At 39.3% G+C, this 21,259-nt stretch overlaps 3 protein-coding genes across 5 annotated transcripts; all 3 read right to left on the reverse strand.

The window, feature by feature from the left end:
• Positions 1–1,423: 1,423 nt before the first annotated feature.
• On the reverse strand, positions 1,424–2,955 carry LOC129777587 (arginine/serine-rich protein PNISR-like). Of its 2 annotated transcripts, none has more exons than XM_055783958.1 (2): positions 2,818–2,955; positions 1,424–2,685 (listed from the first exon to the last, which is right to left on the reverse strand). In XM_055783958.1, the coding sequence occupies exon 2, from the start codon at positions 2,608–2,610 to the stop codon at positions 1,558–1,560; it is 1,053 nt and encodes a 350-aa protein (XP_055639933.1). In that variant the 5' UTR covers positions 2,611–2,685; positions 2,818–2,955; the 3' UTR covers positions 1,424–1,557. The 2 variants fall into 2 exon arrangements, with proteins under 2 accessions (XP_055639933.1, XP_055639941.1); XM_055783966.1 differs by having other exon boundaries at positions 2,744–2,868.
• Positions 2,956–10,580: 7,625 nt separating this feature from the next.
• On the reverse strand, positions 10,581–12,208 carry LOC129773977 (uncharacterized). Of its 2 annotated transcripts, none has more exons than XM_055777661.1 (5): positions 11,894–12,208; positions 11,624–11,832; positions 11,388–11,567; positions 11,063–11,329; positions 10,581–11,002 (listed from the first exon to the last, which is right to left on the reverse strand). In XM_055777661.1, the coding sequence occupies exons 1-5, from the start codon at positions 12,009–12,011 to the stop codon at positions 10,688–10,690; spliced, it is 1,089 nt and encodes a 362-aa protein (XP_055633636.1). In that variant the 5' UTR covers positions 12,012–12,208; the 3' UTR covers positions 10,581–10,687. The 2 variants fall into 2 exon arrangements, with proteins under 2 accessions (XP_055633636.1, XP_055633641.1); XM_055777666.1 differs by having other exon boundaries at positions 11,624–11,829; positions 11,894–12,203.
• Positions 12,209–18,986: 6,778 nt separating this feature from the next.
• LOC129773686 (protein artemis-like) lies at positions 18,987–20,396 on the reverse strand. The gene is made up of 2 exons (XM_055777333.1): positions 20,090–20,396; positions 18,987–19,981 (listed from the first exon to the last, which is right to left on the reverse strand). The coding sequence occupies exons 1-2, from the start codon at positions 20,328–20,330 to the stop codon at positions 19,014–19,016; spliced, it is 1,209 nt and encodes a 402-aa protein (XP_055633308.1). The 5' UTR covers positions 20,331–20,396; the 3' UTR covers positions 18,987–19,013.
• Positions 20,397–21,259: the final 863 nt, after the last annotated feature.

The raw sequence follows: 21,259 nt of genomic DNA on the forward strand, positions 1-21,259 counted from the left end.
CAAAGCCACGAAAAGGTAAAAGAACACGCCGAGATGAGATGTTCATCGGTCATAGTTGAGGTTCAGGCCAACTTACGTAAGACCGCCCAGCGCTTCACTTACGATACTTCATCAAACAACCCTGCCTCTTCCAGTCGAATATACACTAGTTCTTCGGAGTGATTTAAAACGTTAAGCCCTGACCGAGCTAGGAGACCAAAGATGAACTTTTCGCCTGACTCACGTTGGTCCCTGCGGATCGATAAAAATGCGGGGTTTTTATAAAAATCATTTTCCAATTTTGTTGCTGTGGGCACTCTCTAAACAATCAGCCCACTGTCGGTGCGATGAAACCAGCTCAGCGTATTAATCTTTGGATGCATTAGAGGCGCTCTTGAACAGTCTGCCAAATAGAAGGTTTTTTTTTGAGGTTCATCCATTTAAGAAAATCAGCATAATCAAGTTGTAATATTGAAGTATATTGATATCGCGAGACATTTTTGTTTCTTTTGCCAAATGCGGGACGTTTCGAGGGACGTAATCTTCCACGGGACATTTTGTTGAAATGCGGGACTGTCCCGCGTTTAATATAGTAGGTATATGCATGGAAAAAGCTTGGTCTATTGACCTAGAGTCTCAATTTAAATTTTCTCATGCATACGAAAACGTAGTTAGAAACACATAACGTTCCGCATAATGAGACTTGGTTTAATTGGAGTGACATATTTTCCAGGGTCAAATCCACAAAAGGAACCTCTTCAAGAGTAGAATGTGAAGAGGTATATTGGCTTTAGCAAACAGAACATTGTAAGTCGTTATGCACCTATGACCACTTTGCCCACAAACATCAAAGTAATTTCTTTGCTAATTAATCGCTGAGATTGAACAAAACATGTGTTCACCTCTCCTAGAATATGTGAACAGTCGTCCAGACTGAAGATTTGTCCAACATATCAGATTGAGTAAACTAAATTTCACGAGAAATTCCTTAGATACCATGCGCACAGAACTACGGCCGAATGGCTATCGAGAGAGCAATTTCTGTTTTTATTTATATTTCGACATGCGGCAGCCCTACTGAAGTACAGGGTGACTCAAAAGTCATAAAATTCTTCAAACATAAGGTGCCTATCAATACGGTGTCAATAGTCAATAGTTATATTACCAAACAAGCAGGTGACCAATATGCTCCCACTACCCCTCTACTATTCAAAATATAGTTAAGAGTTTGATTCCTTAAAACTTATGTAACTGAGCCTGTAAAAGTAAACGAAATAAAAAAAAGTTACTTACCTATGCAATTATTTGTAGGAATAATTTAACCTACCTTTACACTTATCTGAAACCTGAGAAAAGACTTGAAATAAAAGTGGTTAGAATTCGGAAATTGATTTGTTTCATCTCAAAGAAAATTCAATAGCTGAGTTAATAATAACATATAGCGTACATACAATTATTTTCATTTATTGAACGAAGTCTAAAGTTTAGGTCCACAATCTAATGTATTTGTAGATATTTATACTTAAGCACTACAACGTTTACAATATTTTCCCACAATTTCAAATAATAATTGAAAGTCTAGTCTCGGAAATCCCTACGATAGATATACTCTTCATCTTCACGATCTGGCGAATAAACCCGGTGAGCCGGGCGGCGGTCCCGCTCGTATCGGTCATAGCGTACATAATAATCGGGCCGCGAATAACCACCGTACGGTTCATAGGAAGAAGAAGAACCAGCGTAGCTATTGTTCCGGAAATCGTCACTAGCATAGCGGTCGAACACTCGAGTAGGATAACTAACCATAGCGTACGGATTGCGTCTGTAAGCTGGAGAAGGCGACCGCCTGTATCTGCGTTCCACGGATCGCGAACGGGACCGCTTGCTGCTACGCTTGGTTTCCACCGATCGCGAACGACCTCGCTTGCGTTGTTTCGTAGCTTCCACGGATCGCGAACGAGATCGCTTAAACTTTCTTTCGCGAGTTGGTGTGATTGAGCGGGACTTTCTAGAATTTGACCTCGAACGTCTGGATCGAGAACGCGACCTCGACGCATTTCTGATCCTCGAATGGGAACGCGATGCATGTCTACCACCGCTACTGCTGCTGCCGTCTTTCACATCGTCGAATTCTTGCTTAATTTTAACATCCAGCACTTGATGCCGTTTCATTTCCTCCTCGTAGAATACTTTTTTCTCCGATGGCGTTTTCAATGTAGCCTTGCGAATAATTTTCGCCGTGGCACAATATTCCTGTGGATTGTACGCTGGCAAACGAAGATCATCCCAGCACTCGTCGTCATCCTGTACTTTATTGGGCGCTATCGGATCCTCCCGATTGTATATCAGTTCCGGTTCTTGAACGTCTTTCGAAGTGTGTGTTGCAGCCGCTGTTGTGATGCAGTATTTGTACATATCAAAGTTAGCCCGATCCTCACAGGTGGCGGTGTGCATCTTCAATTCAGGCTCCGCTATCTTGTGGGCATGGTTGAAAGGGCATGTCACTAATACCACATCCGGGTACATTTTCCTACATTTGAACAGATGCCTTGCCATCGCAGTCGCCTGCACACGGTGGGCTTTATTGTAGGGACATTCTAGCAGTGCCCCATATCCGACAGGGGTGGCCATTTTTCTTTCTTTCGTAAATTTCCTTTCAAATTTTACCTGACGCTGGCAGATAAATATTGGCCTATATAGGAGGCGCTGCAAAAATAATATATGTCAGAGGGGGTGCAAATATGTTTATTCTACCTTAGCGAACGCCTTTTGTCAACCCAGCATGGCTGTGAATGTCTAATACATCATGATATCGATGGGCACTTTTCTTCTACGTACCAGCCGTATTTACTTGCTATATCACACAAAATACAAAGAAATTACGAATGCAACGCTTACACGTTTAGAAGTTTCTCGAGACTGAAGTTTATTGAAAGCCACTGACAGTTTCATCTGTTCGCGCTTGTTGATGTTTGCTCGGTTTGCTCTTCTTCACTGCCCATGAAGCAGATGTTTAGATTAAGATGTGGATATGCAAAATGGAAAATTTAATAAAAGGTGGGAAGATTTTTCACATATACAACAGTTCATATGAATAAAAACAAAATTCAGCTTTACTTCAATCGAGCAGTCGAGCAGTGAGATTAAGATTTTACTAAATTTGGTATGAATAAAATTAACAACTAAGTATTTACTTTTCGAAAATGGATGTTTAGCTGATTTCGTATGAACAAAACAGCATTTATCAAGTATATACTTCGTAATTATCAAGTGTGCGCATGAGCATACTTTGGACCTGAAAGCACATTCATTCGTTTTGATGTTATATCCGATTTATGTTTAATGTTGCTATCTTGCGCTTAAAGTTAAAAGCGTTAACAATCTGCATTGATGGCAATGAGCTTCGTTCACTAGTTTAGGGAAGCGTCAAAAAATTTATTAAGTTTCAGGTGGAATGAACATGTTTTTAAATTTAAATTATGAATGAAAAATAACCTTTCCATACCAAATTATCATTCTGTTTAAATGAAGAACACTTTTTTTGTAGATGGTGAAAAAAATCTTGTACGAAAATTGTTTTTGCAGATAACTTTATATTATAATTAAAAGTTTCAGTAACAATGTTGGAAATTTATAGACAAAGGGTTAAATAAAAGTCGGAAATAAGTGTTTTAAGTAATTAAATAACATGATGTCAAAATTTTCATTCAAATTTTAACATTTAAAAACTGGCTTCGTGTCTTCCAATCTTATAAGTATTACACTAACGAGATTGGGACCCAAACTATGGTCCCTAATTGAAAGTCGTCACCGTCTTTTGTCATCGCGAATACACGCCTTCTCAAAAAAAAACCTTCTAAAACCAAACCTAAACAATCAGTTGACAGATGTTTGACAAAGTAAACACTATGTTCGCTTATGCGTTAAAATAAAATAAGTAAAGTAAACTTTTATTCATACGGATTCAAGTAAACACTAGGAAAGTTTACTTTTTTTGGAAACGGGCAGAAAAAGTAAATACTTTTTTTTATTCAAACGACCTAATATGTAGATTTCTCGCGTAAGTTTTGAAAAAGTCCTATGTAACATTTAAGCCAACTCGAGAAAAATGAAGCTGAAGACCGGAACATTGTTCCGCGAATTGTTTCAAAACGATTAGGAATTTATCACTACTTTTACCACTAGCAGTCAATAATAACTCAAAAAAAAAACAAAAACGTGGAGGCTGTCCCATACTACGTGGACAACTTTAGGATAGAAAGGGATCACGAATTGTCCACGCTTGTCCACGGTGAGGGAGGAGGGGGTATAGATAATTTCCACGTGGACACATTTTTTTTAAATAGATTACGTCTAATCTGTTTGCATGTATGTGGCGATTGCCTCGTGTCAAATAAAACAAAAACTTTTAAGTAGATAGAATGCAATTTTCAAAACCGACTCTCGCACTCGTTTCTAATCGATTCGACCGATTCAGCAGTTGCTGGCACTGTGTAAAGAGACTCTGAGAGTGCCGGTCGGGCATCCATACTTCTCTCTTTTTTTCTCTTCTTGATCTTTTTCATTGAAATCTATATGCTGAAACTAATGCACATAAATTGTGAGCGATCGATTTATTTTCATTGTTAGTAAAGAATAATTTATTCCGTCAGGATGAAGATAACATCACAGGCTTAGTTTTGTAATATAAAAAATTGTCGACATTGTTTTCTTAGATGCGGGCTTTTATCCGGTTTCTGTTCATGATACAAAAACCACTTCGTTTCTATCTCTTCAGAACTTCCAAGGTTTTGCAAAACTGGAAGACGAACAACAAATTCTTTTAAAGGTGTACGGATCGTATCTTCGAAGAAGGGTTACGAGTAGCGAACCTCTTTATTGCCCTTTATTAAAATGTGGTAATTTGTGAAACACTCTTCTGTGGGTTGGATCGAAAAGCTCGTGCCGCTATTGATGTCAATAAAATCAAGGAATCCATTAAGAATAATATTCGGTACATGACAGATCAGTTAACAGATTCACTACAAATATCAAAAAACCACCGTCCCTGAGCATCTGGTGCAGCTAGCAAATTGCTACGGCGTATGGGTTGCACATTTTTCGAAATAAACTCAATGAATCATATCTTCATCTGCGACTCGTTTCATATAAGTTAAAAAACGCTGTTTTTGTAAAAAATCGTGATGGGCGATGGAAAGTTATATAATTTATAACAATTTTGAATGGAAAATTGTTGGGATAATCGACATAAACCGTTATCTATTACCAAAGTCAGCCCTCACCCGCAAAAGGTCATCTTCTATGTCAGGAACAGCACCCTGTCAAACTCCAAAATTGCTTGCCAGATTGTCGAGGAGACATGAGGTTTGACGTTCCTGTTATGAGCTTCTTACAAACAATCAGTCGTCAATTTCCGATAAATACAGCTCGACAATCATGTGGTCGAAACTATCAAATACACTTACTGCAGCATTTGTGAACATTCGACAAGTGTAAGCTTTAAAAAAGTGTGATCAGGAGTTGAGTCAATTTGCGACTTTTCTGATCTTGGGATGCTGGTAAAACGGGAGCTTCGCACAAACGAGCAATCAACTGCAGACCATTTTGTAAATTCATAACGAAATAACCGAACAATTTCGAGATGCTGAATGTATACGCATTATCAGGAACAGTTATAGCTTTATATTTTTTCATGCACAGAAGCTAACTGTAGACAACATAAATGGAATTCGGGAGAAACTGAAGAGTGATACAAAAAACCTACCGGGTAACATTGAAGAAAGAAAAGAATAGTGAATAGATCGATATTATGGCATTGTTCACAAATTGCATAACGCTAAAAAATATGTATTTTGGACCTCCCTCCTCGTTAGCGTATCGCATGCTATACCCCTGAGACATAACAAGTAACACAATCTCGCCTCTTGATTATTTCACGATGATGTTGTTCGAATCTAGAATCTCATCTTGTTCGGAGATATTCAAAATCAACATACAACAAATATGGTAACGTAATCCTACGTCAACTATGTGGTCATGGTTCGGATACAACCGTACAACTTTCTTGGTTTTCCAAAAAAAAAAACAAATAAGAAAAAAAAATCGATTTTTTCTCCAAAAAAGGATAGGAATGTCCACGTGGACAAAGAGAGGAGGGGTGTAATAAATGTTCACGCTTGTCCACGGAGGGGGAGGGGGTGTCTAGAATCGTACTTTTTCTGTCCTCGTGGTATGTGGACAGCCCCTTACGTGATTCTAGTTTAAAGTTGAAGCCTCGGAGTTAAATATGTTACATTGGACGTTTTGACTGGCTGCGTTTGCAAATTGGACAAATTACGTTGAAAAAATTACGTGTTGTTTTGACTGCTTTGTTACTTCGAACGTTTCGAGCGCCGGAGGACAGTGGCGTCCAAAGTAACAGTCACGGGCTTCAAATCCGAATCTGCACATTGGACATTTTTTGTATCTGTGATAAAAAATGAAGAAGATAAATACTTGAACGATTGTTTTTGTAATATATTCATTGATCTAAAACTAATAGTGTGCATACATTAACTCGATCTGTTTGCATTTGATACATTGGACCTTTTCAAAAGTTACGCGAGATTTCTTCATTTTTTTATTTAGTAAATCGAAGTACAGTGTCGCCTTCTTTAGGATTTCTTGTACAAATGATGTAAATGTAATCAAAAAAACAGACCCTTGTCTGTTTTTCAATACACTTCGAGTGCCGTTTTTCATGAATTCTCACATGACTTTTGAAAAGGTCCAATGTAAAATTTTTCGTCAACTCGAGAAAAACGAAGTGGAAGAGCCGAACATTATTCTGCGAATTGTTTTAAAAGGTATCGATCTTTATCACTACTTTCACCACTAGCAATCAATAATAACTCTGAAAAATCAATCATAACTGTTGTTCCGTGATTTGAGCTTAAAGCTGAAGCCTCGGAGCGAAAAATGTTACATTGGACGTTTTGACTGCCCGTGTTTGCACATTGGACATATTACATTGCACGATAAGAATTTGAAACTAACTCTTAAACAACAATCCAAAAAATCAGCATTTCGTTCTAAAGAATAACCTGTCTTGTTAGCACTCGTTGAATTGCACTGAAATCGATAACAACACCTGAAAGAAACAAAAACTCAAAACGACCGAAGTACGACTTCGTGTTATTTTGACTGCTTTGTTACTTTGGATTTTTCAAGCGTCGGAGGAAAGTGGCGTCCGAAGTAACAGCCGAGTGCTTAAAATCCGAATCTGTACATTGGATATTTTTTGTATCGGCGACAAAAAGATGAAGAAGATACATACGTGAACGATTGTTTTGACGTAGGACTACGTCTTTCATTTCTATACCGGGGTGTAAAATCAAAGTTTCGAAAACGAAAGCGTTACGCCGGAGACCGAGATTTTGAGTGTTAATAGCTCCTAAACAACTGAACGAAATGGTATGATAAACACTTCATTCGAAAGATAAAATGTCTACGCGTTCTATACTTGTTACTTTCTGATCCAAAAACTTGTTTCAATAGTCTTAAATTTGCTTTCAAAATAGTCTATTGAAATCACCAATCGGTATATAAGCGAGCGCCGCTCGGAAATCCACTCAGTTCTAATTGAACAGCGATTGGAGCATGTTGTCGCTGTTGTGGTGAAGCTCTTCATTTATCATGAAAGCGCGGATGAACGGTGTCACCAAGAGCCTGTTTGTGCACCTTAGGCCAGAAGGGAATCCATCAGGAGAAGAGTGATGCTACAAACGGTTCCCCGGGAAGATCTCGAAGCAGCCGCTACGCACACACACATACACGCACGGAATTCTTTCCGTTTGGATCGAGAAAGATCCGGAAAATAATCTGCCAGTTCCTCTAGGAATTTAAAAATACATTCATGTGAAAGAGTTTATTTGAATGTTTTCTATCTATGTAACACTGTGACCAAATATGTTTCAATCAAGTGCTATTAACAGATGGTTATCGAGTTAGCATTAACCACTGGTGGGCTTCCAGTATCGAGGAAAATGTGGAAATATCTAATCGTTACTGAAAATAATCTGCCAGTTCCTCTGGGAATATAAAATTACATTCATATGAAAGAGTTTACATTAATGTTTTCTATCCATGTGACCAAATACATTAGGTTTTGTGATTTTTCAATCAATCGCAATCAACAGGATAGCTTCTGAAGATTATTCTTCCCCATCAGTAGGATATTTCCGTATCCAATATTGGATGCATAAAACCTTGTGCCTCCAACGTAACGCTCTCGTTTTCGAAGTTCTCCAAATATTCATTCATTCAGAATGAATTCAGATTCAACTTCATACAAATGATCTCTAAATCAACGATAGTCCTACGCCCCCTTGCGGTTATACCATAGATATAACCCACTTCCTGTTTTTGTAATGCATTCAATGATTGAAAACTAATAGCGTGCGTACAAATGTAAACAAACAGCTAACTATGAATATGCAGAGCCCTGCTCCGAGTCAATGTTATCGTAGCTTTAGTAATTTTTTTTTATTTTACAACCAAAATACTCACTAGAAATAATGTTTATGGCAGAGCAACTAGGTCAGCTAGTAATTGAAATATGGTACATATTAATATTGGATTTTTATACAATTATAACAGTACTAGTTTATTACCAGCACTCAAAATTAACCCTTGGTAAATTGTGATGAATGATTAATATTTTATTAGCAGTCGATGATGACAATCGATTATGTTTAGCTTTGTACATCAAGCCAACATCAGAGAACAATCATTCGTTGTAAACACTAGTGCAAAATGCTGAGAGATAAATTCCATTAAACTCCGACAGTTGGGGGTACTGCTTAGAGTTTAATAATCCCTGAGTGTAAGGATCGTGATTGCGATCGATTCGAAATGTTTCCACACAATCAGTGTTTACCAAATGATCCATTCACTGAAAAAATTGCTTTCGTTCGTTGAAATATGATCATACACAAATCATTTCCCCCAGCGGCATTCTTTTGTTGTTACGTGCTTTCGACCTCTCAATGCATCATGAAACAGCAGGATCGTACGGACTACGCAAAGCGAATGATCCATATTCAGCTAATGTAGCAGATCCTGATTTTAAAGTCTCAGAGAGCGCAAACTATATGATTATTTAGCACGATAGAGGCTAAGGGAAGGGTAGACAGATCATATTTTCCATTTTTAACGCCTTGCAATATGTATATTCATATAGACCGCATAGTTTTACTAGCAACACCGCTCTCTTTTCCCATTCGTTGCTCTCCGCAAATGGTGACCGAATGATTTGACGTAATTTTTCTTGTATCATTTATTGCTTTGCACTTGTCTGTGCAGTGGGTTTCGCTATAGTAGAGCGGGACGATATATGCGGTTCAAACTTGTATGCAGGCTTCGAAAATAGTTTGCGATGTTTGATACAGCTCGAATATTCAAACAAAAGTCTTCGTTATTCTCTTGGTTTAATCATTTAGTGTTGCACAAGTGATTACTGTCATTCATACAAGTATCTGAATGATCCTCTCATATTTGGTTATATGTTCGTGAGAGGTTACTTGCATGACACATTGTGTATCATTCGATTTTGATCGAAATCCAAACACTGCACACAATAGTCGATTTCGTAAGCAATTGAATGTTTTTTTCTGATCGCGACACTGACTATTACTCCACTAACAATTCCCCATCAGTGTGACGTTTTATGATGGTTTTGTTCAGTTATTAGAATTTATTTAAAGAAAAAGATGTAATTGAAAGAAAAAACTTCAGAAAATATGTTTTCTTAAAGTCCACAAAACCTCTATTCACACCTTGTTCAATCAAATTAGAAGGGATCATTAAGCTATAGCCAATATTGTTCGTTAATTGCAGTTTAAATTCAATTAGAAAATGTTTATCCAACTCCAAGGTGTGATGAAAATATTTATAATGACAGACACGTGTTAGAATCTTTTACAGCTTAAAAACTTGACCAGCCTTTGATAAGCTGTTGGAAAAATGGCCAAGATTCAATGACCTTTGCATCTATGATCATCCATCGAATCATTTGCTGCGTGAAACCACTTAAAATCTGATTCAAAGCAATCGGACGTGAGCATAAACAACGCTTGCAGCAAATGCTTATTTTGGTAGTTCGTCATGTGTTGTACAAAAGCTGCTTTGCAGTTGAAGAAACGTTTCCAAAATGGTATTGTAGATTCGGTTGGTGTCGGTAGGGCAGAGTGTTAATGGTCGGATATTTCAGGCTCAAACTGCGCATGTTCTGCTTTTCCATGAGTTGGTAAACAAACGAAAATTAAAGCACCCTCAAAACGTTTCACATCATTCAGCAAAATATCAATGGTTGAATGAAAGCTTCAATTTGTCTAGAAGATGGAAGAAAGCTGCTGGAGAAAGGATTGTCTGTATGAAGCAGTTAGAGCAACGAATATAAACGATAAGCAGGAATCCATTGTGAAAACAAGGGTATGGTAGCTGTATAATACGATGCTTTAGATTGAAATTAGACTGTTTCGTGATGAATGATAAAACCAACGTCAAAGCTGGCTTCATTTTTTTCAAATTCAAATTAATCTGAACATAAATACTAAACTATATACAGTTGTCTCCATTTTTATATTCACTTGATTTTATATACATTAGAAAATCTCATCATTTTATTTCGTAACAAGGCGCGATACCCGGAACCTGCGATGACCTAATGCTACTTTTGGAATGCCAATTTAGTAAGCTTCTCCATGATCTGTGTGCGATTCATGTTATCGATGATCGTAATATTACCGACTCCCTCGTTCATATGATCCAAGACTAATTGACCTCTTGTCAACCAACCGTACAGCTCCACATTACCACGATACAGTTTTCTCTCGGTCACTATGTCCGGATCGGTGAAGGCCATCGGTACAAGCGCATCGCAAGGCATCCACTTATCATTCTCACCCAAAGGTTTCCGTTCCACCAGATTCAACATTTGAACCACAGGATTGCTTGAGTTTCCTAACACATCAAATCGCCATGTCTGCATGAAACCAAAAGAAATTGTGTTTTTGAATCGTCCGTTTGAATTAAAAGTGAATACCTGGTCAAAGATCAAATTTTCTTGGGAAGATGATTCCCACGGTAGGATCGTAATATTCCCCGGATAATCGTTAATGACAACGTGTGCCCCCTCTGGGTCGTTGTAGAAGTTGAATTCGGCAGCACTTTCCGTATTTCCAACGCCGTGCCGATTTCCCCCCATGATGAACACTTCTTTGATGCTTTTTCTCGTTTCAGGGAACACTTTCAGAAGCAGTGCCAGATTCGTTAATGGTCCCAAGCAGATGAAGGTGATCTCGTTTGGATACTAGGATGGATAATGTTTCACAAACTCATAGAAAACAAGCACACAAGGATGAACATACCTGCTCAATGAGTTTGTTTAGTTCAATAATGGCTGAACCTTTGAGCAAATCCATGTTTGGTTCTGGCATATCAAGGAAAACTATATCTGAAAAACCATCCGAACCGAAGTACATATCTTTTGGATCAATAATTGGTCCAGGGGTGATTATGCGTTCATTTGAGCCCAAATAAACGGGCGTCTAGAAAAGAATCGTATGGTGAGAATGAGTTAAATAGGAAAACAATTTTCACACACCTCATTGTGCTTTCCCAATGCTGCCAGTACCCTTAGCACATTTCGGCCTACATTTGTCACATTGGTGTTTCCCCTAACGCAGCTGATGGCTTCCACGTGGACATCGGGAGAGTTCAGAAGGTAAAACAAAGCCCATGCGTCATCTGGACCGACATCGACATCCACTATAACACGCTTTGGAGCGTGTTCGGAGCGGAGCTCATGGTCTGCTGAAAGAGACGCAGCTTAGTTCAATGTCAAACTCGTGAAACTCAGCACATTTTCACCCACGCGTCGCATCATTATCCGTTGTCACCCCTAATATAAGTATACAAAATGCTACCGCAGCCAAAGCCACGAGGATGACTTTCATTATTGTGCAACTCTTTTCTGACAGGCTACAGTTCATCAGAAAACAACGAAAGCCAAACTAGATATGTTATACTAATAAGCACCTCACTCTTGAACATAGTCCACGCGACTGATATTTACGAACGGACGTATTCACGGGAGGGAATCCAAAACAGCGGTACTCTAAATATCAATTGAACGTCGTTAAATTCGAGGTGCTGTGCATCATCCTACGCTTCGGGCACTTGAGATAATATACCGTATAAAAGAGCGAGCATTCGCGGTTCACTATGTAATTGTATAAATGAGCGCCAATGGTTTTGTGCGAGATACGCAAATTACAGTCATACATTCACTGTCCTGTGAGCAGATTTTTTTTTGACGTAGGACTACGTCTTACATTAAGGGTACCAAATCAGAAAACAGGTCACGTTTTTATGAAATAAAGTTAACGTTAATAACTATTTTTGCTGCGAACGGATTTTAACGATTTGCATACCAATCGAATCGAAAATTTTGTAAGATTTGTTTGATATGCTATACATTACAATCCCATAGTCTGTATATGGTTTAAATTGATGAAAATTGAAAGCATTCCCATTCCCCATACATTTGTTCTGTTCATTGATGTGCTTTCCCGAACAGAGCTGTCAATAACGAGCAACTTATGCAGCCGCTAGAATAGCAACAACGAAGGGGGATAGCGAAACGAGAATATTTGTGAAGTAAACTCCACCCTTGCATATTATCTAAGCTGTCGCTAGCGTATAAGTATTGCATCTCCTCTGAAGAAAATTCTCAGAATCTTTCAGTGCCCGAAACAACAAAAGTCGCTTATTCTGCTCGTTTTGTGTTTTATGTTTCCCCTCGAGCTGTGAACGCTAACGAATATTTCGCTCGAAGTGCATCTGGCATTGCAATTAACACAACCATCCGACTCAGTGCAATGCGTGCATTGATATAAAAACAAATTACGACATAAGACCAATTAGTGAATTGTTCTCACAAAGGCAAGAAAGCATCATTACGTTTCGAAATGATTCTACAAAACCATGCAAGCCATTAAACCATCTCAGGATCACCGGAACTTTTTACTAAAGAGTTATGAAATTTCGACGTATTCGCAAATAACATTCGAAATGATAAACCAACAAATTTCAAAAAAAAAGATTGCGTAGTCCTACGTCCAAAACGGTCGTGTCTCGGATACAACCTCTCGATTTTTTGGTAACAACTACTAATCTTAGATAATATTCTAATTGTGCTCTTATCTGGTTTAGTTGGCAATAAAAAATGAGTTGTTTCTTGTTAATTAGAGATATGGGGAACGAATTTTCATTGATTTATATGAAACTAGTCCTCATGGCCTATTGGTAAGCGTGGCGCTTGCCAAGATGGGGTCTTCGGGCTCTCGATTCCCGTTCGGGTCAGAAATTTTACCGTCAAAGATGTTTTTATGGCTTGCACTGGTTCGGGGAAACTGTCTAGGGTGTGGTGGGATGAGCAATAATGGGTATTGGCAGTCTCCAAGAGCCCGAAAACAGCTCCTCTAAACGAATTGATGCCGCTATAAGCGTCTTTGTCCAGGCCTCAGGTACTCAGTGTGGGAAATAAAGCTGACATAAAATAATATACAGCTATATACGACAGCTTTAATAATTAATTCGTTCAGTTTGCAATTAACCCATTTCTTGTACACTCAAAATAACAATGTCGGAAACACAGTTTCTTAAACGTAAGATCTACCGGAAGGAGAGATGTTCGAAGAGAACGATGATTGCCGAAGGCCGAGCCGAAGAGAAGAGAATGATTCTCTTTACTCCGATGTGAGAACAGGGAGTTCAGATTTTTGGCGGACTTTTCCCATAGATGTTAAAAATATTGAAAATGATGGTTTCGGAGAGCTCCATTTATGTTTAGAAAGGAATTTTATTGGGTACGAAGATAAACGCATAAAGAAATAAAATCCCGTGCAATAAAAGGAAAACACAATAATATTGAAGATTGTCTTCAAGTACCAGCTTCTACGATATACGGTCACATTTCGAATATTTACGAGTGGCCGTAAATCTGGCATCACTTCAGGAAAACGAGAGCCCAGAGAGATAATTAAGCGCGAGAGAATTCGATTTTCGAGGTTAGATGATGCATTGCATCGAGTTGAGAATTCATTCTGTGTACGATTTTTGGTGTGGAAAGTGCCTTTCAGGTCGAAGCAACCTAAATTTGAAGATGGCGTCCAAATTGCGGGACCCTGGTCACGACACTCAGGACAGCACTATAAGGCCAGGCGCAAATTGAGAAGCGTATAGCGCGAGTAATTTGGCGCGATATAGTGCCTGTTTTTGTGGCTAATGAAAACAGATAGAACGGCGCAAATTGGCGAGGAGACCCGAGATGGCGCAGCGCTCGTGAGAGACGACTCGCGTGACGTTGTGGCTGAACCACAGTTTTTCGTGCTTGTCGTGCCGGCTGTGATGGTTGTGGTGGTGAACAATCATATAGCGCCGTGAGTCTGGCACTGTATGGTTGTGCCGGTCGGGTAGTTGTGTTAGTAAATAAATATATCGCGCAACTCTGTGTGAATCAGAAATTGTATGCGAGAGGCACGTAATCCACAGCAAACTGCGACTCAATATGCGCACCGCCACGCTACGTTTGTGGTACACATGAGTCGTATTGGTCGTCTTGTGCTAGCTCACAAGCGCTATACGCTTCTCAATTTGCGCCTAGCCTAACAATGGTTCTTCTGCGAAATACAGAGATTGGTCACAGGCCTTACAAGTCGTACCATAAAAATGTGACTGTTCGTAGAGGTGAACGTGTGAGACACACGAAATAAGCGCGGTTTTATTCGCGAATTTCAAAAAATTACCGTCGGAATGAAACTAAGCGCGAAATAGTGTGAATTTTCACCACTTCACGCCTCACTTGCACCGTCACAACTTGGTACACGGCCTTTAACCGCCAGATGCCAATACAATGGGCAGTATGGGCTAGGAAGGTCCGAAAAAAAATCAAATTTGAACCTTCGATACGGTACCATAAGGCTGGTTTAGAGTTCCCGTGAACGTGAACATGAACAGGTGGTGGAATAATGCGATCATTTCACGGTGAACCACATCAGGAACAAACAACTCAAAAAATCGTGGTGAATAGAATGTTTTTGTTCACGTTCACGTTCCTTTTCAAAGTTTGCCAGTAAACGTGAAGTAAATAAACATCGAGCTTCAATGAAGGAATTCGGATAAAATATACAGTTGTTCAAGAATCGACCCGAAGCAAGGAAGTTTTTCAACCCGTGCAGAGATCTGATTGAATGAAATTGCATCCATATAGAATTTTTCACTGAAAACACGAGAGTTGCTTAGCATATCCTTTTACAGTTCACGGCGAAATAATTTTCAGAATGCCTTGGGACATTCGAACGTGAACATGAACGGGGAAATATTTTGACGTCTATATTCACCACTGTTTTCACGTTCACATTCACCGAAGTCGGTGAACTATGGTGAATTCACCAACATCTCGATTCCACGGTGGAAATTCAGAATCGTAGTGAAGTGTTGAATTAATCCATTTTCATCAATATGAATTGTGTTTAAACATGTTTTTCAACTAGAAAATGTTTCTTCCTATCGTTTCAAGATGTTTTCCTCGCGTTTTTTACGTGAACTGATGAATTATTAACAAAAAAGTGTTTGTTCATGTTCACGTTCACGAGCGCTCTAAACTGGCCTATAGGGGGAATGACCGGATCGAGAGGTGAGCGATCGAATTGAAGGGGTAGAAAAGGACTTGAAAAGAAATCAATCGATCTTTGTGGAAAGAAAATGAGTTTCGCGCGTGAATGCGGGAAAATGGAGTTAGGTGAAAACGGCATAATCGATCCGGGTTTTTACGAGGATTGAAAGTAAAAGGTGCGATCGTGCGTTAATCGCGAGTGCTCGCGGAAATTAAAAAAGTTACCGGAATTCAATCGCTGTAACCCAACTTTGAAATAAGTGTAGCTTGAGAAAGTGGGTGGTTAGGCAGCGAAGCTATACGCAAGGTTTTTCTCCAAGCAAATAACAGAGCGTATGCCGACCCTAAGGCATTTTTAAAGGGAGTTCCGTGCATGCCACCGAGCACCGAAACCCTCAATTACAAAAAACACCAAACAACGAACGAAACACAAGAAGATTTGAACCGGACTAATCGACAGAGGCCCAACCACCGAAAGGGGACTAACGAGTGAAAACTCGGAACGTGGAATTGTCGATCACTCAATTTTATCGGATGTACTCGTGTTCTTCAATACTTTTCGAACTATTGATGAATCACATGTTTGAAATCGTAGCGCAGCAGGAAGTATGTTGAGAGGATCTAAGGTACGTACGTTTCGCGATGGTCATACTATCTAACGGAGCTACAGCAACACAAACGGGCTAGATACAGCTTTTATTGTGATGGGCAATATGCAGAAACGTGTGATTTGATGGTGGCCAATCGACCCAAGAATGTGCAGACAGCGATGGCATTTTCACTGAAATGATAGACCCGCGCGCGAGTTTCGTTCCTAAACTGAAGATACAGTCATCACTCACTAAAGAGAAACCATGCGCTTTTCCCTTTCTCCGGCGATTGTATAAAGAGCCAGTGTGCGCTAGAGATGTGCCATCCGCTCATGAGCTGTTCATTCGAATCGCTTCATCATAGTGAGCGGATTCGGATCGGTTCGCAATCAAAGAAACGCTTCAACAGCTCATCAACTCCAGCTCCGTAATGAGCTGATGAGCTGTTGAGCTGATGAGCTGTTGAGCTGAAGAGCTGTTGAGCTGAAGAGCTGTTGAGCTGCTGAGCTGTTGAGCTGTTGAGCTGCATAGCTGTGGAGCGCAAAAGCTGCAGAGAGTGTAAATTGCGAGACGCGAAAGGATTTTTCGTCTCTCGCGCTTCATGGCATGACGTCAGTTTGTTTTCGTGTATCCCTCTTCGTACTTTAGCTTTAGCAGAGATGCCAGATAGGAAAAAAAGGTTTTTGTTTTGAAGATATTCAATCGTTCGTTACTTCATTAAACTTTTCTTATATGGCCAAACAAAATAATACACATTATTAAATGCTTGTAAATAAATTTAATATATTACATTGTAATTTAAACATTACTGTGGAAACACATACATTTATTTCCGCGTGCTGAATCAAAACAATTCAGAAAACCACCCGGCATAAATGTTGATGATTGATACTTGTCCTTTTGTTACCTTTGTGATCGCGAATAATTATTTCTCGTTGCACCTATTAGTGGATTTATTTTTATATCCTCGGATGCAAAAAAAAATCTCGATGGTTTTTTTCAAAAAACGTTGTCTCGGCCAATAGTCCTGGAGGCATTCTATTTGGCTACTGCTGGTTTCTCTGTTGTTTAAGTTCAGCATATCCTAAGCATCTTCTATGTTGGATTTCAGCATTCAGTATTTGTTGTATATTATATTATTAGAATTCATATCAGTTTTAGTTTTTGTACAATTACGAATTAAATTCGTTTATTTTTTGCTTTCCGCCTATTAAAAAAATGCACACTATGCAATGTCCCATGGTGATTACGTTTCATATGCAATTGTGTGGACAACTGCAAAATTCAACTGAGCTGAAGAGCTGTTCCAAATGAGCAGCTCACGTGTATGAGATGAACGGCTCTGAGCCGCTCACCATGATGAGCTGATTTGCCCATCTCTAGTGTGCGCTAGTTGGGAGAAATCTTGGTGCGAGTGAGTCACACTCTCTCACGCTCTCTTTACTTTTGGGAGCACTGAAGCGCGCAAAACATAACATCAAGATCATCATCGGAGATTTCAATGCACAGATCGGTAAAGATCGGTAAAGATAGACGGTCGGCATTTCTCGTACATAACTGACGTCAGAACCTATCGAGGCGCTAACATCGATTCGAACCACTATCTAGGAATGGTTATGCGCGCGTTTTTGCTCCAAGCTGCGCTGTCGGAAGAGGACGAAATGACCGAAGCTTATCTTGAGGACTTTTGGAGCCCGATTAAAACAGCTGTTCGCGACCGACAGCGCGAATGATGAGCAAGTGTCCAATAAATTTTTCTATGGTGGTGAGACACTCCACCCCCCTCTCTGATGGGAAGCTCCTATACAAATGAAACACAAATTTCTGCATAAATCGAGAATTAATCAAGCAAATGAAACCAAATTTGGCATGTGGAGGTTTTAGGGGGCAAAACACTTTTCTAATGTGGTTCAACACTCCTCTCACCTTCTTTCATAGAAATGAAACACAAATTTCTACATAACTCGAGAACTAATCAATCAAATGGAACCAAATTAGCATATGGAGGTTTTAGGGATCGATAAACGTTTTTATAGTAGTTTGACACTCCTCCCTCCTCTCTAAAGGAGGGCTCCCATACAAATAAAACACAAAGTTCTGCATAACTCGAGAACTAATCAAGCAAATTGAGCCATATTTGGCATGTGGAGGTTTTAGGGGTCACGAAACGTTTCTATAGTGGTTCGACACACCTACCCCCTCTCTAAGGGCATGGGGGCTGCCATACAAATGAAACACAAACTTCTGCATAACCCTAGATCTAATCAAGCAAATGGAGGCAAATTTGGGATGAGGGTTTTTCGGTACGAGAAATGTTTCTATGAATTTTTGAATGAAGAATTCGAAAAATTCAATTCGCATGCGTTCTACAATTACATATTGATAAGCGTTGTTAGTCCAGTAATCTGATATTATAATGTCGAGTTTTGGTAGAAGTACTGAAATTTTATAATAAAAAATAATTTAAAAAGGTAGATTAGAACGGTAACGGTATTGAATTAAAGAGACTTTAAACTCTGAGAGTTCATTCGTCTCTAGATTAGAAGATCATTCAATGAACAGTTCTGCGATTGGACCCATATGTACGTGCGCTTAGTAAGAAAACGTGGATGTGATAACGAAAAATAAATTTTGGGTGGGACGAAGTTGGCCGGGTCTGCTAGTATATAAATAAATGTGAAATAAAAGACAAATAATGAGTTACTATTTTTTGTACAAATTTATTTCTAGCTCCGAATTCGTTTCGGCAATAGACCTAACACCATTTCTTCATCACTTATTTCCTCATCTGACAGTGGCGAACTGATTTTTCTAGCTGATTTTTGATAAACGATGCGCTCGAACTTCAAGATTGCGTCGTTTCCGTCCGTTTTTCCGAAATCCACGTCACTAGCAAACGTTTCATTGTTCACAAGTATCGTCCCTAGCAGACTTCTCATTTCCGAACCTTCGGAGTCATTCTTCGGGGTGACGTTGAATCGTACCTCTTTCGGGAGTAGATAGCGAACAAAGTCTTCTAGCTCTTCGAAGCTTGCGTGATTAGAATAGCAAACTGAAAATTGCTGCCCTTCCTCACCAAGTCGTTCCCAAAAAGGATCACCAATGGATAGATTCTTCCACCGCAAAGCCGAAGGTTTTATGACTCTGATATGCATGCTATCCAACTCTGGCCTACATGGTAGCTTCCGATACTGATTGAAGCTCGTTCTAAGGCAAGCATGAATGCGGGTCTCGTTGGTCCTCGACGTAACTGCCTCATCTAATTGAGCTAAAAACCGGTAGTTTTGCAACTCTTCGTGTCGCACGTGAATTTTCTGCTCCAATTGGTTTGCAAGTTCAATAAAGAGAAACTCGGATCCGTAAAGAGCAGGAAGTTTGATTGAAATTACATTTCTCTCATGCAGTGCCAGCCATTCTCGCGACAACTGAACTATCTTGTTCAGACTCTGCGTTTGTGGGGGAAAGTAACGATACTGCTTGCTAAAGAAAGTGGTGTCTAAATATAAAACATCCAGTTCAATCTTTCTGAGGGCCAACAAATTTCGAAGATCTTTTGGAGATAATCTAAAATCACCCGTATACAGAATGTTTCGATTATCGTCTGTCTCAAATAGAAACATTACCGATCCGGGACAGTGACCAGCCGGAATAGTTGTTACCCGTAACTTAGGTTGGGTTGTAATGTTCGTTGGTTCTATAAAAAAAGGCACTTTTACAAATAAAATAACAGATGAACCAGCCTTCGGCTGAAAATCTCTTTAATAAGGAAAACAAAAATATTCCCAGTTTGTCCGTAACTTACCGCCAATGTCCAGAGTCTTGATGTTTCCTATCAGCTGAGGATAACGATGTTTCAGAAAAACAGCTGATATGGTGCTTGTGTACAATGGGCCCGGGAGTGATTCCGACAGATTCAATCCTAACATGTGATCCGAATGGCAATGAGATAAGAAAAATTGCTTGGATTCCTCTCGATTTCTATCTAAGAAACGGTCCACCGAAATCCCCGGGATACCTTCGATGAATCCGGATAAGGTGCTCATTGTGATTTAAATGTCTTCCACAAATTACTTTTATTATTATTTACGGATTGTCTGGTTCGTTCATGTTTACAAAAAACCCTCATAGCCCATGAAGCAAAAATTCGTACCGTTTTGTCTCAAATTCCGAACACTTAAGCTTTGTTGACAAATAGTGTCTCATTACTCAAAATGGTACTGTTCCGCAAGAGTAATTTGATTTTTTAAATTTAATAGAGACTTCTCTCCACTCAAACACAAACCGATTGATGGGTAAATCCCATGGCAGAAAACTAACCGTGACTGGAATAAATCTCCGCAGTAAACAACTACAACATAAACAACCGCTTAGAAAAATTGTAGTAAGCTAGGAATATTATGGCGCGGGAAAGACATCATGTGTATGAATGCCTCACATTTCTATTATAAATTTATTTTCTCGTTTTCGTTTTTCGCAATTTATTCTGAGTTCAATGCAACGGGGACGAAGTTCCCATTTAACAAAGATAAGGAATCGAGACGGCCCAAGCCGCAAAGATAGCGCGATCCGAGTTCACCACCGACCTACCGTCGGAAGTGGGGTGTCTCGCACGCAAACCTGTGTTGCCCGTATAGTTTGAAACATAGGATATACGATCCTTCAGCAATGACGACATATGTTTTGTTTCGAAATGCAATATCGCACCATAATATTTCTAGCCTACTTTACTTTTTCTGAGTAGTTGATTCTGTTGCAGCCGTTTTCTGCGGCGATTTATTTCAGTAACCGGAAAACAGACGCTGTTTTGAGCCGCACCTCCATGGTGAACAGACGCTCAGATAGATTACATTCTCCGAGAGTGTATATATTTTATATTTTTCGCATTACATTCATCATTTAAAAAATAAACAGAACATGTCACAAACTAAAATATTTAATCTTCTTTGATTTCTTCTTATATCAGAATTAGTAT

This window comes from Toxorhynchites rutilus, chromosome 1 (assembly GCF_029784135.1).
Source record: "Toxorhynchites rutilus septentrionalis strain SRP chromosome 1, ASM2978413v1, whole genome shotgun sequence".
Taxonomy (NCBI): Eukaryota; Metazoa; Arthropoda; class Insecta; order Diptera; family Culicidae; genus Toxorhynchites; species Toxorhynchites rutilus.